The sequence below is a fragment of the Muntiacus reevesi genome, chromosome 5, assembly GCF_963930625.1.
Source record: "Muntiacus reevesi chromosome 5, mMunRee1.1, whole genome shotgun sequence".
Taxonomy (NCBI): Eukaryota; Metazoa; Chordata; class Mammalia; order Artiodactyla; family Cervidae; genus Muntiacus; species Muntiacus reevesi.
Window position 1 is genome coordinate 91,743,452 of NC_089253.1, and position 16,212 is coordinate 91,759,663.

Below are 16,212 nucleotides of genomic sequence, written 5' to 3' on the forward strand. Positions count from 1 at the left end.
TCTGCAGTGATAAACTAAAACCAATGTTTACAGGAAGTTCCCCACCCCGTCTGCAGGAGTTGATGATAGCGCCTTCCTGCTGACTGGCATCAGACGCAGAGCACAAGCGAGGAAAAAACTTGAAGCCATTGCAATTTCGGGGGTGTCTGTTACACAGCACACTTCCAGCACATTGAGTGATGACAGATGGTGACCAAAAATACCAGCAAGTCCAGCAGATGTGTCTGGAGTGACCCCAGGGTGGGTGATGGGGCCCTTCTCTGCAACAGACAGTTAATGACAGGAAGAGTGTGAGGAAGGAGGGGTTTCCTTGTCTGGTAAACACTGAGTCTGAGAGGCTTCTATCCAATAGGCCAGGAATCATCAGCAGATTCATGAATGGAGAGATCAAGAGCAGAAAGATTGCCTGGAGGCAGGTGGTTAAGTAGAATGAAAAGAAGTTGGCTGAGGACCCACCGTAAGGAACCTTGACATTTAAGGGATAAGCAGCGAAAGAGGAGCCCATTTATGGTAGATTTTCCTTTAAAATCTTGAAAATGATACCAAGGGTTCATATGTATTTCACTCTCTCAAGGTCCTGAACAAAAGGCAGAATTCTCAGTGCTTTTCCAAGGACATGACTGCCTGTTAGACAAGAAATGCAGTCACCATCTACCTGAGGCAATGGAAAGAAGTCAACCTCTTTTTCACTGGATTCTACTGAAAACTGGCACTTCATTGTAAACATAAGCAAGTCTCCTTCCACCCATATTATATTGTTCTGTAGGGGTTGTAGAATAAGTGTGGAAATATATTCAAGGGGAAAGAGATATGCCGAATGAAAACAAGAGACACAGCTTGGAGATATCTATCCCCCACCTGGGTCAACTTCCCCACGTCCCACGTGGGCAGCTGTCTGATCCAACACATACTGGCCAGCTCTGCACAACTCATTTCTGAAAGACCATCTATTTAAGAAACTCAAAAGCCAAATCCTAAGTGTTTCAGTGACCATAAGGAAGCCAGTTCCCCAACATCTCCTCAGCTGAAGAGCACTTTTTTACACAGGGAGTGGGGTGTGAGGACATCAGGGTCCTCAGGCAATGAGGAAGTGGAGTCAGGGTCTATAAGGGAGGGGGGTGAGCAGTAGGGAACGCCGTTTCTCAGGACTTGGACCACACGCTACTCCTCTATCAGGGACACAGGCACCAGAGTTATGTTTATAAACACTTTATTCAGTTCATTATAGCAGGTGAGTTCCCAGCTAAACACACAGATACAGGTGGGGTATTCCTGGGTTAACGCAGCAGCCAGTGGGTTACACGGGGCCAAGCACCAAAGCTGCAGAGTCAGACCTGGCAGGGACCTGAGACGAAGGTGGGCCACTGTCCAGACACTGACTGCTGTCCCCTTCTCCCAGCAGGGCACACCGCAAGGCACGTCTTCAACTTCATACCATCGCACTGACGTCAGGGGAGCAGATGTTAAAGAAGTGGAACCCGGGTCCTGATGCACCTTAACTGCTGTCGCTTTGTACGTCACCAAGTAGCATGTGACCGAGACTTTGTGAACATTCTGGCCACGGTAAGCCCCAGGGTGCTAAGACTTCTTCCCCCCTCGGTGCCTCCTCGCCTGTTTTCATTCCTACCTGACTTCTTGACCTTAAGCCACACACCCTGGTGTCCAAAGTCTCACGTACACAACAAAAGTCTCTCAGCTGACAACACCTCTACCCAAAGCAGCGTCTCATGCAGAAACTCTGTGACATCAAAGAAAATGTCTCTTGTTAGCTGTCCCCTGGGAAGAGGGTCATCTACCCTGACCAACTGCCTAGTAGAAAGTGAAATTTACAAGACAGATTTAGGGAGTGGAATATGGATCACAATTGGAAACAAACTCCAAGAAGCTGTTGTCCATGGGGACTGGACCAGAAAATGACCCGTCCACAGATGGTCTCAAGTGAAGGCTACACAACTGCTGCTCACATAATTATTAGAAACATACTGGAGCTTACAGTTGATAATCTGCAAACTGCTGAGTAAAATGCTGCCCACAGGTAGGAGACGGTCAGTATCAAGCTCAAATCCTCTGTAAACCTCAGGAAAAATGCTAGATTGGAAGGGAAGTTGCAAGATCTATAGCCTTTCAAGGGCAAGAAAGGCCTGCCAGGATGTCAGAGGTTCACACACAACATTACAAGTTTAATTCTGAAGGGCACCTTGAGTTTCACTCGTCACTTTTCTGAATTTATCTGTCAGGAACAAACTTGATGTCTGACTGGGATTTAACTTTTTGGCAAGATAGAAACTTTGGTCATAGCCATCGTTCTATAAAAATGTTTTAAAGAAGTTATTATTTCTGATTAAAACAATATTTTTAGCAAGTGATACATAACAGTAACAAGAAAGTAAACATCTTCATATCTAATGTAAGAGCAAAAACTCTTTACCAGTATCTTATTTTAAAATACAGCAAAGGAGTCAGTAGTGTCTATAAACAGTAGAGAGTTCTGCTATAGGGAATCAGAAAAAGAGCAAAATAAGGCACAGCCTGTTATTGTCACAGATTTGTGTTAGGCAGTAGTGTTCTTTCTGGAAGGCACAAATTGGAATCTGATTACCCAGAGGTTTAAAATGAGGGTAACGTCATATGATGAGGACAGTTAACTTGGAACAAATTTCCTTAACTGCAGTCAATGGCAATTAACCAGACAACATTACTGCTAGGTTATAACACTCTGCAACTGAAGAAGTCCTCTCCATCAGCCCACTTGTAAATCTGAAAAGGCACTGTGCAAAACGGAGGCTGGGCTGACCATGCTTCTAGTTTGGAGTGCATATTACAAAACAAAGGCACATCTAAGAAACAAACTTTACAGTCACTAACAGAAAAATAATCATTTTAGATAGAACAGTAGGCAAGCTTGATAATATAGCAGGTTCTAAATCAAAAGTCTTGACGAGGTTTCTTGAACAGCAGGCTGGAGTTTCACTGGTTCTTCAGGAAGAGATACTCCACACTAGTAAGCAGAGAAGATTAAAAAAAGGAGGGGGGAGCGGGAAGAATATCTGTTTAGTCTTTCAGTGCAAACACAGAATAAACACCAAACACTACAGTCTAAGTGTGAATAGAAATTCAATTTCTGGCCAATTTCCTACTAGTGGTTTCTCTACATCTTGTGGAAGATTAGAGGAGGCTGCTGAAGAAAGGATCCAAGACATGTTTCTTTAAATAGTTCTCATGTACTGGGCTACTAATGGCAATGGGCTGTTCCGATACTGTCTACAGTAGTAGTAATGGTTATGATGATACTGTTAATGATAGTGTGGGTGTATATATGTTTCTTTATATAACTATTATTATTATATGCCAGGTACCATTCTAAGCACATTTTATATATTAACAGCTTTGTCCTCATAATAAACATATGAGGTAGGTAGTAGTATTATTGTCCCCATTTTATAAATGAGGAAATGGAGGTTCAGAGATATGAAATACTTGTTGAAGGCCACACAGCTGGATTGTAAAGTAGAGTGATCAGAAGTAGTCCATGCTCTTCATCACTAGGCTATACTATTTCTCATGAAAGGAAATATCTGATGAAAGTATATTCAGAGATCAAACTTATGGATCAGGATAATGTTTATATTGAAAATCTCAGATTCAGCACTCAAGTATTTACAACACTTACTAACGAAAAGGAAAACCTTTGGGATACATTAACATCTCCAAGGGAACTTTTATTCTGAGCTCTTGTACATGGAGTCAAATGTGAACAGACAAGACTTTCTGCAATGAGTTTGGAGCAGGAGAACTCACCGACGATGATAATGATGATGATGACCACAACGCTGATTCCTATCGCCCACATCTGTAACCAAATATACATCCACTTCACATTCAAACCCAGAGATTAATGTGCCCACTGAAGAGTATCATTTAGTGTCATTCTAGTCACAGAAGGAGAAGTTAAGGTGCCCACCCATCCCAAATAGTCATAATTATTAAGGCCTAAACTTAATGTTCTTATTAATGTAAATATATGTGCTGACGCTCACCTATCTGCTTTTTTATAACACGTTCAAATGATTTATGGTCCCTAGATAGGCATGTCTGTGGATACATGGATTGAGCCTGTGTCAGGTATCAGAAAGTGTCACTCTTCCAACCCAGGAAGGGATGTGACTGCGGTCCACTTTGGGCCCTGCTCCTCATGTGGTGCTTCCTGTTTTTCTGTGGAGCATGCTGCAGCTCTCCAGCACCTCTTTCCTTTTACCCTGGAGCCATTTGCACCTGTGTGCAAACTGACCTTCCTGTTCCAGCCCTCTCCTGTCAGTCTGTGTGCAGGGCTGGAAGGGGTTGCTGTCTGTGACTGATTCTGGACCTGCCTGGTTCTACAAACTTCTGAAGGTCAGCCACAAAGCATGGAGCATTCTCAATTGTGGGGGCAGAAAAACGATATGTAGTCAGAGTTTTAGATTCAAAGTCAATGCAAATTTCTGTGTGGGAAGTCAGATTCACCTCTAAGGCTCATGAAAGTCCAGTATTTGTAGCCTTTGTCTACCCCCGAGACAAGACGGTGACTTGATATAAAGACCAGTTAAAAGCGAAGTACCTTGCAATTCTTCCACCAGTATTTTCTCTTCAACTTGGCAGCACTTGTTTCAAATTGGGAAGCTCCTGCCTGCAGCGCATCTGCACGGTCATCCAACTCAGAGAGCTTCTGGTCTCTTTCCAACACTTTATCCACATTGACTCTCATGATGTCCACCACCTGAAGAATATGGTCACATTCAGGTACAAGGAAAGGAAGGAAAAACGCAACTCCTCAATGAAGTGTACTGGCATTTTTTTTTTTTTTCAGGTCAGCTCTTTACGCTTTTGAGTCAAACTTTCATTAAAAACAAAAAGAAAAAAGGGTTGACTGTTTCAGGATAAAAACACTCAGCCAATTAGGATAGAAGGGAACTTCCTTAACATGTTACAGGTTATCTGTGGAAAACAAACAGTTAACATCCATGCTCAATGGTGAAAGACAAGGAGGCCCACCTTCACTACTGCTGTTCAACATTGTACTGGAAGCTCTGGCCAGGTAGGAAAAAGAAATTAAAAGGCATCCAAATTAGAAAAGCTTCCTGGTGGCTTCCCTGGTGGCTCAGCTGGTAAAGAATCTGTGTGCAATGCAGGAGACCTGGGTTCGATCCGTGGGTTGGCAAGATCCCCTGGAAAAGGGAACGGCTACCCACCCCAGTATTCTGGCCTGGAGAATTCCATGAACTGTATAGTCCATGGGGTTGCAAAGAGTCATAAACAACTGAGCAACTTTCACTTTCCTTTCAAATTAGAAAAGAAGTAAAATGATCTCTGTTTGCAGATGATTCCATGTACAGAAAATCCCAAAGAATCTACCAAAAATCCCTACTAGAGTTAGTAAACAAACTCAGTAGTTTTAGGGTACAAGATCAACAGCCATAAATTAGTGTGCTTCCATAATTAGCAATGAAAGGGAAATTAAGAAAACAATTCCATACAATAGCACCCCAAAAAATAAAATACCCAGGGATAAATTAAACCAAGGAGGCCAAAGACTTGCACGCTGAAAACTACAAAACACTGCCAAAAGGAATTAGACCTAATGAAATGGGAAGACATCCCACTTTCATAGGTTGAAAGACTTAATTAACAGTGTTAAGATGGCAAAACTCCCCCTGGTGATGTACACATGTATAGATTCAATTCAATCTCTATCAAAATCCCAATGGCTTTTTTTTTTTGCCTAAATGTAAAAACTAGTCCTCAAATTCATATGGAATTCCAAAGGGCCTTGAACACTCGACACAATATTGAAGAAGAAAAACAAAATTGGAGGAGTCATACTTTTGAGTTTCAAAACTTGGTGCTTAGATAGCCACATGTGAAAGAATGAAGTTGGACCCTTACCTTACCTCACGTGCACAAATTAACTCAATATGGATCAATGACCCAAATATAGAGCTGAAAACTATAAAACTCTTAGAAGAAAACATAACTCTTTACAACTTTGGGTTTGACTGTGGATTTGACCCCAAAAGCGAGAGCAACAAGGGAAAAAACCAGATATTCTGAATTTCATAAAAATTAAAGTCTTTTGTGCTTCAAAAGACATAATCAGGGATATGAAAAGCCAATCCACAGAATGGCAGAAAATATTTGCAAATCATATATCTGACAAAGATTTAACACCCAGAATACATAAGGAACTCTTTATCAACAACATTAAAAACAGCCTACCCATTTAAAAAACTGGTGATGGTCTTGAACAGACATTTCTACAAAGAATTTATACAAACAGCCAACAACCACACGAGAAGATATTCAGCATCTCTGATCACTAGGAAATGCAAATTAAAACCACAAAGAGTTACTAATCCATACTCATTAGGATCAGTTCAGGATGGCTATAACCAAAATAGTAGAAAATAACAAGTGTTGGTGATAATGTGGAAAAATAGGAACTCTTGGACATGGCTAGTGGAAAGGCAAAATAGTGTAGCCACTGTGGAAAAGTGCGACAGTTCCTCAAAAAGTTAAATATAGCATTACTATGGTGGTGGTTTAGTCACTAAGTCATGTAGACTCTCGTGAGCCCATGGACTGTAGGTCACCAGGCTCCTCCATCCATGAACTTCCCAGGCAAGAATACTGGAGTTGGTTGCCATTTCCTTCTCTAGGGGATCTTCCCTACTGAAGGATCGAACCTGCATCTCCTGAATTGCAGGTAATCTCCTCCATTGCAGGCAGATTCTTTACCACTGAGCCACCAGGGAAGCCCTTAGATACATAACCAAGAGAAATGAAAATAGATGTCCGCATAGAAGCTCACGTGCAAATGTTTACAGTAAGATGATTCACAACAGCCAAAGGGGGAAACAACTCAAAAACCTACCAACAGATGAATGGATAAACTGAGGTATCCATCTGCAATGGAATACTATGCAGCTACAAAAAGGAATGCTGTACTGATGGACGCTACAACAGGGATGAATGTCGAACAAAAGATGGTTAAGTTCAAGAAGCCTGACACAAAGGCCACGCATTGTATTATCCCTTTTATATGATATATCCAGCACAGGCAAAACCATAGAAACAGAAAGTCAATTAGAGGCTACCACTCTGGAGAAGAGGGAATGGGAAGTGATTACTAACTGCCTATAAGGTGTTCTTCAGGGGTGATGAAGAAACTGGAGCTAGACAAAAGGCATGGCCACAGGGCATTGTGAACACACCACATGCCACTGAATTACACAGTCTAAGGCGGCTATTATGCAAATTTACACATTGTGAATACATCACATGGCATGAATTACACACTCTTAAGGCGGCTATTATGCAAATTTCCACTTCAGTTAAAAACAAAACTCTCTGGTAAAGAAAAAGTACCAAGGGGATCCCCTTGGTATCCCCTCCCGGGATATGTGTATACCTTTGGCTAATTCATGTTGAGGTTTGACAGAAAACAACAAAATTCTGTAAAGCAGTTATCCTTCAATAAAAAATAAATTAATTTTAAAAAATGTAAAAAAAGAAAAGGGACCCAATTAGAGTTCGTAAGTAAATAGAAGTTTCATGGAAGATGGAATTAGAATGGGTTTCTTAGCATGAAAATGTAAAAAATTCAGAATTTAGTTCATAAACAAAACCATCGGACCAAAATATTGCCATAAGATTTAACAACGGGATCTAACATTAGTTTAACTCTGCTTTTTAAGATAGGTAAATGCAGAAAGACCAAGACAGCCTTGCTCAGCTATGATGGCTTTTAGGGCTAAGGAAATATGAGCCTGAATTTCTCAAATAATCTTCCATTGTAGGTCTGCATGTAGAGGGCAAAAGAAAAGATGCTCTGAGGGCCTCCCAACCTAACATTTCCACAAACACAGATCTGCTGGGTTAGAGCAGTTTGCCAGCACCCACCTCCTGCACAGCACTGGATGGCAATCGATAGAGATTTGCTGGGCTGGGTAACTGGTAAAAAGCATCCTGATGAAAAACTTGTTCAGAAGGATTCATCCTAACTTCTGCAACCTATAGACCTCATCCTTAAAAATTTTATTATTTTATAAAGCAGTTCTTTTTTCTTCTCTAATGTTTAATTTATTGTGGCAAAATATACATCACCAAGTGATTCTTAGGAGGAATGTCCTGAGGGAGAAGAGCCTGTTCTTTAGGTGTGTGATTCGGTTTAAGGAAAACAGGCCTGAAACCAGGAGGATGTGACTTCTCAGAAGCTTAGAAAAGGGCTCCCAAAACAGTAGGGGTCAGATTTTTGTTACAGTTAGGATAGTCCAAATTTACTTTACGTTCACACTTCTATGATACTGTTCCTAAACAGAACTATTCCCAGAGTGTTTTCATGTTGGCTTATGATTCAGGTTTTCAACATTTCAGAGCAATACCTCATCCACTTGATTTTGTGTCTGCTGAAGTCTTCTACTACTGCCAGCGGCAGCGCTTGAACCTGCTGGTGCACTTGTAGTCCTGAAACATGTAAAGACAGGCAAGAGTAAGTTAGGATTCCAAACACATTTCTGTTAAGTATGTGGATATTTTCCAGGACTCTCAGTGTTAGAAATTTCAGAACTAAAGCTGAAAACGAACATCCTTTCTGCAGCAGTGAACAAAGGTTCTAAAGACATCTCTTCTAATTCCTCTAAAATTTCAAAGATTCACCCACATGTTAAAAGTGACCAAGGTCTAAAGTGAAGGTTTAATAGGTTCTCCTTTGTATCACTGAAGCATCTGATCCTCACATGAAAGTCAAAGTGTTAGTCATTCAGTGGTGTCTGACTCTGTGACCCCATGGACTGTAGCCCACCAGGCTCCTGAGTCCATGGGATTCTCCATGAACTGAAGACAAGTTCTTCAGAGTGGTGAACAATTACAGAACACCCTTTTTCCAGTACAGAGAAATAGACTCACTTAGAGAAAGAGAGTCACGAACACTAGGATACAGGGAGTGGGGGCAGTCTGAGTGGCAAAGATAAGATGAAGCAAGGCTCCCTCTCTTGAAAGATACTTCTTTTATTTTTTTTTTCATTTATTTTTATTAGTTGGAGGCTAATTACTTTACAATATTGTAGTGGTTTCTGTCATACATTGACATGAATCAGCCATGGATTTACATGTATTCCCCATCCCGATCCCCCCTCCCACCTCCCTCTCCACTCGATCCCTCTGGGTCTTCCCAGTGCACCAGGCCCGAGCACTTGTCTCATGCATCCAACCTGGGCTGGTGATCTGTTTCACCCTAGATAATACACATGTTTCGATGCTGTTTTCTCAAAACATTCCACCCTCGCCTTCCACAGAGTCCAAAAGTCTGTTCTGTACATCTGTGTCTCTTTTTTCTGTTTTGCATATAGGGTTATCATTACCAGAAAGATACTTCTTTTAAAATCCTCATTGAATGCTTTACTTTTCCCCCAGACAGATATTTTTTGAGCACTCTGGCTTGGAAGTCCTAATTGCTTCCATGACCTGGTTGGCAATACTTTTGATTTTTCAGAGATACCTATATACAGTCTTGCCTACAGCCTTGCCTTCTCCTGAAGATCCTTCCTGTATCTTAGAGAGGTCTCTTCCCTGTGTCTTTCCTATAACACCCACTGATTCATTGATTCAATAGACAGTTATTTTATACCTACCATGCTTCAAAGGTCAGGGATGCAGCAGACCCCGCCAGGCACTCAGAGTTTATTGTCTGATAGATAACAGTAAAGGGTCATGTACTATGCATTTGCTGCAAGCATTTTCTCATTTAGTCCTCAAAACTCTTTGAGGGGGACACTGCTACTATTAACCTCATTTTACAGAAAACTAAAGTAAGGTTTAGAAAGTCAACACCACCGGCTGCACTGGAGCCTGTGTTTAGACCAGGTTCTGTATAATTCTACGGATCTAGACTTTAACCGCTGCGATCAGCTGGCACAGCAGCCTCAATCAGGAACCCTCCAGAGGAAGGGTGTCCCTAGTTCCGGGAGGAACCGTGGGAAAGCACCCATTCCTTTCTCCTCAGTAGGTGAGCGACGAGCAGTTTGAGGCGGTCCTTGTGATTTCTGACCCTTAGCGTTCTCTGAAATGTTACCACGGGAAATTCCTGTTTTCAAGGGCCACTACAAGAATGCTTCTATTTAAAAGGAGAAGGCCCACAGTTCTGCGCCTGAGTCCTCTCAGACCACAGGTGCTTCAAGCCAGGGCGGAGGTCCTTCTTCCCCTTGCAACTTCCGGAGTCCAGCCCAACACCAGGCGAGGAGCGCGCTCCAGGACGAGGGCAGTGGTCACAGTACCCCTCAGTGAACTTGGGGGGCAAGAAGGGGAAGGAGGGAAAGAAGGGGAAGGGGGTCGGAGACGAAGCAGGGGTGGCGGTGGAATTCTCCCTACCTCTGGGAAACCCCGCCGCCCCGCCCTCACCCCTTCCGCGCCCGCACGACGGCCGTGGGGCCCTCCAGCGCGGCCGGCGGCGCCGCCGACCTGGCCCGTATGCAGCCCGCACCCCCGGGGGCCGCCGCCCACCCCTAGGCCTTGGGAGCCCCCGCGCACAGCCGCGCGGAGAGCACCCGCGTCCGAGAGGCGGCAGGCGGGAATCGGGCCGGGCTGGAGTCCCAGGCGCGGGCCGCGGTCCCCCGGGCCAGAGGGCCCTCCGCGTCGCGTCCTGTCACTCACATTTTGGCAGTGGAGGCAGCTAGCGTCTCAGGATCGGCTGACTGACACTGAGGAACCGGGGGCCGGGGACCTGGGCGGGGCGCCGGCGGCGCAGGGGCGATGACGTCACCGGGAGGGGCTGACGGGGTGGGCGGGACGTGCGAGGCCGCGAGGGTCGCGCCGGAAGGGGGCGGGGTGTGTTAGGGGCGGCTCCCCCCACTGAGCGCTGCGGCCGGTTGCTGGGCGACTGCTGGCTGTCGGTGCCCGCGCCAGTGCTGACCTGGGGCACGTGAAAAGGCACAACGGAGATAAATGAGGGTGTGGGCGTTTTACGTTTTTCTGGGCCCGTGAGTTATTCCTCTGACCGTGACAGCATTGGAGACAGCCCTTGGGCTTCTGCTTAAAGTTCCACATTAACCCAGTGGTCCTGGAGACACATTTTCGCAAGAAACTTGTTAAAATGGGAGAGGAGGTTCATTCGTAGTATTTGTTACAGGCGTTGATTGGGTTAGGTTTCCTTTTCGTGTGTTCATTTGTAACACAAATATCTGTTATTGCACAGACCTTATTATTAATATAATCTCTTCACGGAATTCTTGATATCAGGGACTGTACTTTATACCTTTACAGGTCCTCAACTTCTGAATTTCCGGTTGAGGCTGAGGCACAAATCTGAATGTAGTGATTTACTGTGCAAGGAATTTCAGTTGTACTAAAAGCGTTCCCACCAGCAAAGGCAACTGCAGCGTTAAACAGAACACCAGTAGGGCAACTGGAAAAATAGATGAGAAATGAAAAAAATAACATCAAACTGTCTTTTCCAACTCTAAATGGGATTTGAAAAAGAAAATATTATTGTATGTTAGAATAAGAAAGAGAGTGTCACAGAGCTGAAATTCGGATTGGGTTAAGTAGGTAACGAGAGAAGTTTCCAGGCATGGGAGGAACAAATCATGACCCAAGTCATGACCTGGACACGGTTTGAACAGACCAACCAGAGGGTGCAGGTTGGGGCACAGATGAAAATAAGACTGAGTTGAGAGTGAAAATAAACAAAGGAAAATGTCATTTCAGTGCGGTGGGCTCTAAAAATCAGTGAGGCTTCAGGAAACTGGGAGATCTATCATGCAAAACTTGTCTGACAGCAGCTCCAGAATGGTTTAGAGGGAAGAGGGACCGCCAGGGAGTTGAGTTTCTGCAGTGAAAGGGAAGGAGACTGATGCCAGGGTTCCGGGAAAGAAGGCTGGGCTTAGTCAGCTGAAAGGTGCATTTTTAAAAACATCAGAGGATTTTAACTGAAAAGGTGAATTTCGATCCATATTTTTATCTTTCCCGTAAGTACACTTGGGCTGAGAAGTGCCTGAGGAGGTATATCAATAACTCAAGGACAGTGAATATTGATAGATGTAATATACACATAATCTAAAGCTTTTTGAGATCCTCCTTGAATCCAACAGTGGACAAGCAGGTGTTCTAGGAACAGTGGCTCTATCAAGAAATGTTCTCTTTCCTGGACAGACCTGAAACTATGTAGCATTCCATGTCAAAAACACTGCATCAAGAAGGAACTATTTGAAATGATTTTGTAAGGTTTAAAACCTGCTGATCACCTTGGACTTCAGTATCAGGTGAAGTTAAAGCAACACACACATAGTATGGGGAAATTTTCTTCATTTTTAATTTACAGCAGAAAGAATATAAAGCATTCAGAAAACATTTTCCATATTTTAAGGGCAATTCAAAACATTTTGCATGGTTTCCAGCAGCTGAGTTCTTCAACAGATCCATTGATTCAATGATGCTTTACATGCACAATTACAAAAATAAAACTTACAAAAAAGAAGACATCTAGACTAGTTTTACATGCAAGTCTCAGGGACCCCCCATTGGGCGCCAACTACTGTGTGGAACTGCCATAAGCGACCGTGCAGCCAGAGAGGGGTTCGAGTTATTGTCTCGATTTCGTTCACACAGTACAGCTGATTTCAAATGGGTAACAAGTGTAGCAATTAAATCATCAGGAGACAGAATAAGATTAGCTATTAATTTTATAATGAAATCCTACTCCTGGCACTTGGGAATTCAGATTATCCAAGAAAGCTGCGCTTACCTATCATCTTATATTCGAAATTAAGATTCACAACCAAGAAAAAGCGGTCAAAAATGTTTCATTTCAGTGGAAGTGCATTTGTACCTCACCTGGGATTCACAGTTGTACTGGTAGATGACACTGGTAGGTTTTGAACCTACTTCTATCCTCTCCGTAAGAACGCTCCTAACTCTATGTCAATCTTTTATCTTCCAGATTATCTAGCTTACTCAGCTAATAATGTAGCATGTGAGACATTAAAAAAAAAAAAAAAAAAAGTGAGGGTTTAAAGCAAATCCACTGAGGTCATTACTCCTGTCAAAAGATCGGCTATTTGTACCACAATGGAATAAACGTACCTAAATTCAGTATTACTGAAGGATATTCTGAAAGAGCTGGCTTTCACATTCTCTTCCCATTGATGAATGCAATTGTGTGTTTGTAAATTACTCAGTGTACTCCTGTAGGTCAAATTGTGGGAAAATAATGGGTATTTGGGGGAACTGCAACAGTTGCAACAAAACCCACACATTTAAAAACAAAATTGAGTCAGGTCAGTTTACAAATGTACAGGTGGCTGCTAGCTGTGGGGCTGTCACCGTTGTCAAAGCTGATCACAAGCAGTAAGACATATACTGTACAGTAATTCGAGGTTGGCAGTGAAAGGAAGTAATTAAAAAACAAGTACAATTATAGAAAAGGCACCAAGAGCACTGACCCCAGTTGTTACCACAACTTTTTGTATCTACCTTCCTTCTAAGACACCAGTTTAAAAGCTGATTTGTGAATATTTTTAGGCTTCACAACAAGCCTTGAGTTTTCACTTACAGTTGGCAGCCAGAACCAAGGGAAAAAAAAAATACCAAAACTATTCTCTCAGCTTTACACCAACTGATCCTGAAACTTAACCTGGGAATTTTAAACTGGCATCAGCAAGTGCGAACTTGATTCTCTCAATTTAACATTAGTAGTTGAATTGTTAAAAAGCATCAGATTTCTTTGGCTCCTCATTATGTGGAAATAGTAATATACCATGACATTCCTACGAGACCAGTTTGCATCCTTTTAATTTGTAGTTATTTTGTGTGCAATTTTCATTACATTTTCTGATTTCCAGCAGGAGATATGAAAACGTGAGATATTTTTCTATTTTTCATCCTATTTCTTTTGTCATGTTTTGACCATTCTAAGTGTTCTTTGTTGGAGTGAGTGGATGGTGTTAAGCTATATACTGATTCATCTTAATGATTATCTGTTTAGCAAAAGTAACTTAATTTTCTTAAGCAATATCAGCATTCACATTACTTGGCACCATTGGCAAAAAAATCATTTAAATAAAATAAAATAAACTCCTGGTAGCCAAAATTAAATGTAAACATATCCTTTTTTAAGTAATGTTACTCTGCCTTTTTTCCTAAGTCTTAATACAGTAGCTCTTTTTTTTTTTTTTTTTGCAGTTTAGTCATGCTTTAGCAAAATGTTCTTCTAAAGAACATTTAAAATAAAGTACTCTTATAGTGAAATAAAGTTTTTTTTTTCATTTTACAGACCATAGCCACTAATGCTTTGCTTTTTTCATTTCTTTTTTCTTGATTTCATGCACATATCTCTTTGTTTTAATATATACAATATATACAAACAATACATCCACAATTTTTTTCTCGCTCATTCAGACAAAACTATACAAATAATTTTATCTTGCCATGTTATTGACCTTTGTGAATAAAATATTTAGCAATTAATATAATCCCTTTCAAATATTTTCTCACTTTCCATTTCTACCTTCTATATATACACAGAAACTGCTCAGGTTGGATGAGATATAGCCAAAAATATGGAATTTACTGGCCAGAACGCAGCACCACACTGATCTTTTAGGTGGCAAATGTCCAGGCAAGGTTCATGATTCCTTAGAATGACTACAGTTTCCAAGGCTACTAAAAAAAGCTACATGCTTTACCAACTCTCTAAGTAATTCTCATTGCACAAGAAAGTAAGGCAAAAAAATTAAAGTGCTGAACATGAGAAAAGGGATAAGATGATGACTCTCCTCGCAGGTTCTTGGGAGGTGGTGGGGACAAGAAAATAAATTTAAACTGTACGCTGTTCCTCATCACTTCCCATGCATTACCCGTGTACCACGCACCCGCCCCCTCTGCAAACTTCCACAAAACACTAAAAACCTGCAGATTTTTAAAAGTTGCATTAAGTGTGCTGTAGAGATTGAAACGCAAACAGACAAACAAATTAAGATCAAATAAACACAGTGAAGGAAATGAGAACACACGGACCCAATAAAGATTTATAAGATCTAAGCCCTCCACTGAGAATCAATCCCAAAAATTCAGCTTCTTGGAAATAACCGACAGGTGCAGGAACAGCATTCTCTTCGTTGCTAGTGCATCCCCACCTTTTCTTATCTATATTTTTGGTATAAATATTTGTACAGTTCCACACGATGTTTGAATACAGCCCTATGTGAGAAGGAAGACGGCTTCTTCCTAAGAGGAGGAAAGCCTCTTTCGATTCCTCGTGGTGTCTTGTTTGCCCATGATCCAACAGAAGATTGAGTTCCAAGATGTCTTTGCTGATCAAATTAAAAGTTGTCCATGAAAGTGCAAATGCAATGACCAAAACATTCCTGTTAAAATCCTGCAGCTGATCTCCCCAAAACTGCAGAGGGATTATGTGTGTGTGTGTGTGTATGTGTGTGTGTGTGTGTGTGTGTGTGTGTGTGTATGTGTGCATGTGTGTGTTGTTGCATGTCTCTGCTAAAAACAGAAATGAAAACAGTCTGAAAAGCAGTGTCACATTGCTAAGGGATGCTGTTGTATGTCTTCAAGTTCCTTGGCCTTTTTCAATTCTTTCACTCTGGAAGAGAAACAAAACAAAATACCAGGTGATAACTATAGAGTGAAATTGTCGCCAGATAAAGGAAAGGGTGTGGCCATTTCCCCAGGAAGTGAAAAGCCAAGACAAAAACCCTTCTGAGGACTGATGGCTAAGGAAACTCCTGTGAAATTGCTGGGGAAAATATTCAAGAGGAAGACTGCAGCCTTCCTGAAACTCTCCTCTATATCAAGAGCTCTAAACAAAAAGCAAAACCAAAGTTGAAAGCATTAAATCAAGTCTAACAATAACGTGCTCCTTCTAGAAAAAGTTAATTGATCAAATAACTCTTTTTAGCCTGGTCGACCCCCATGAATGCCCTGTGATTCCACAGGATGCAAGCTAGGGAGACTGCACACACATTTGTTCATTAGCTTTTGATATACCTAGGGCATGAGTTCTTGCTTTGCTCACAGAATCAAGATCCTGAGCTATCTTGAACCTGATGGGCTTCCTTGCACAACTCTGATTTTGCCCAGGTATTATTCAGTCTTTCTGATTTTCAGAATTGCTTACTTTCCTCCCATTCCACATTGTAGCTTTGAAAGATGTTTGGGTCACTTCCCACCCCCTGT

General features: G+C 42.0%; 2 protein-coding genes across 3 annotated transcripts in view; both read right to left on the bottom strand.

Annotated features, from left to right (window-relative positions):
- Positions 1-1,193: 1,193 nt before the first annotated feature.
- On the bottom strand, positions 1,194-10,785 carry VAMP3 (vesicle associated membrane protein 3). Its single transcript, XM_065935841.1, has 5 exons — positions 10,681-10,785; positions 8,415-8,496; positions 4,595-4,753; positions 3,799-3,850; positions 1,194-2,998 (listed from the first exon to the last, which is right to left on the bottom strand). Coding segments are annotated over exons 1-5 (315 nt in total). The 5' UTR covers positions 10,683-10,785; the 3' UTR covers positions 1,194-2,978.
- A 1,539-nt stretch (positions 10,786-12,324) lies between these two features.
- The window catches only part of CAMTA1 (calmodulin binding transcription activator 1), a 943,590-nt gene continuing 939,702 nt past the window's right edge, over positions 12,325-16,212 (bottom strand). For both annotated transcript variants that reach the window (XM_065935842.1, XM_065935843.1), the window contains one exon: positions 12,325-15,619. In XM_065935842.1, the coding sequence (XP_065791914.1) occupies positions 15,556-15,619 (64 nt within the window). In that variant the 3' untranslated portion in view covers positions 12,325-15,555. The remainder of the gene's footprint in view (positions 15,620-16,212) is intronic.

Excerpts from the sequence above, each read along its gene's own strand:
- VAMP3 (XM_065935841.1), bottom strand. Across the intron at positions 3,851-4,594 it reads ACTGGTGGAAGAATTGCAAG|ATGTGGGCGATAGGAATCAG; the intron begins GTACTTCGCTTT and ends ATTTGGTTACAG. Across the intron at positions 2,999-3,798 it reads CATCATCATTATCATCGTCG|TGTGGAGTATCTCTTCCTGA; the intron begins GTGAGTTCTCCT and ends TCTGCTTACTAG.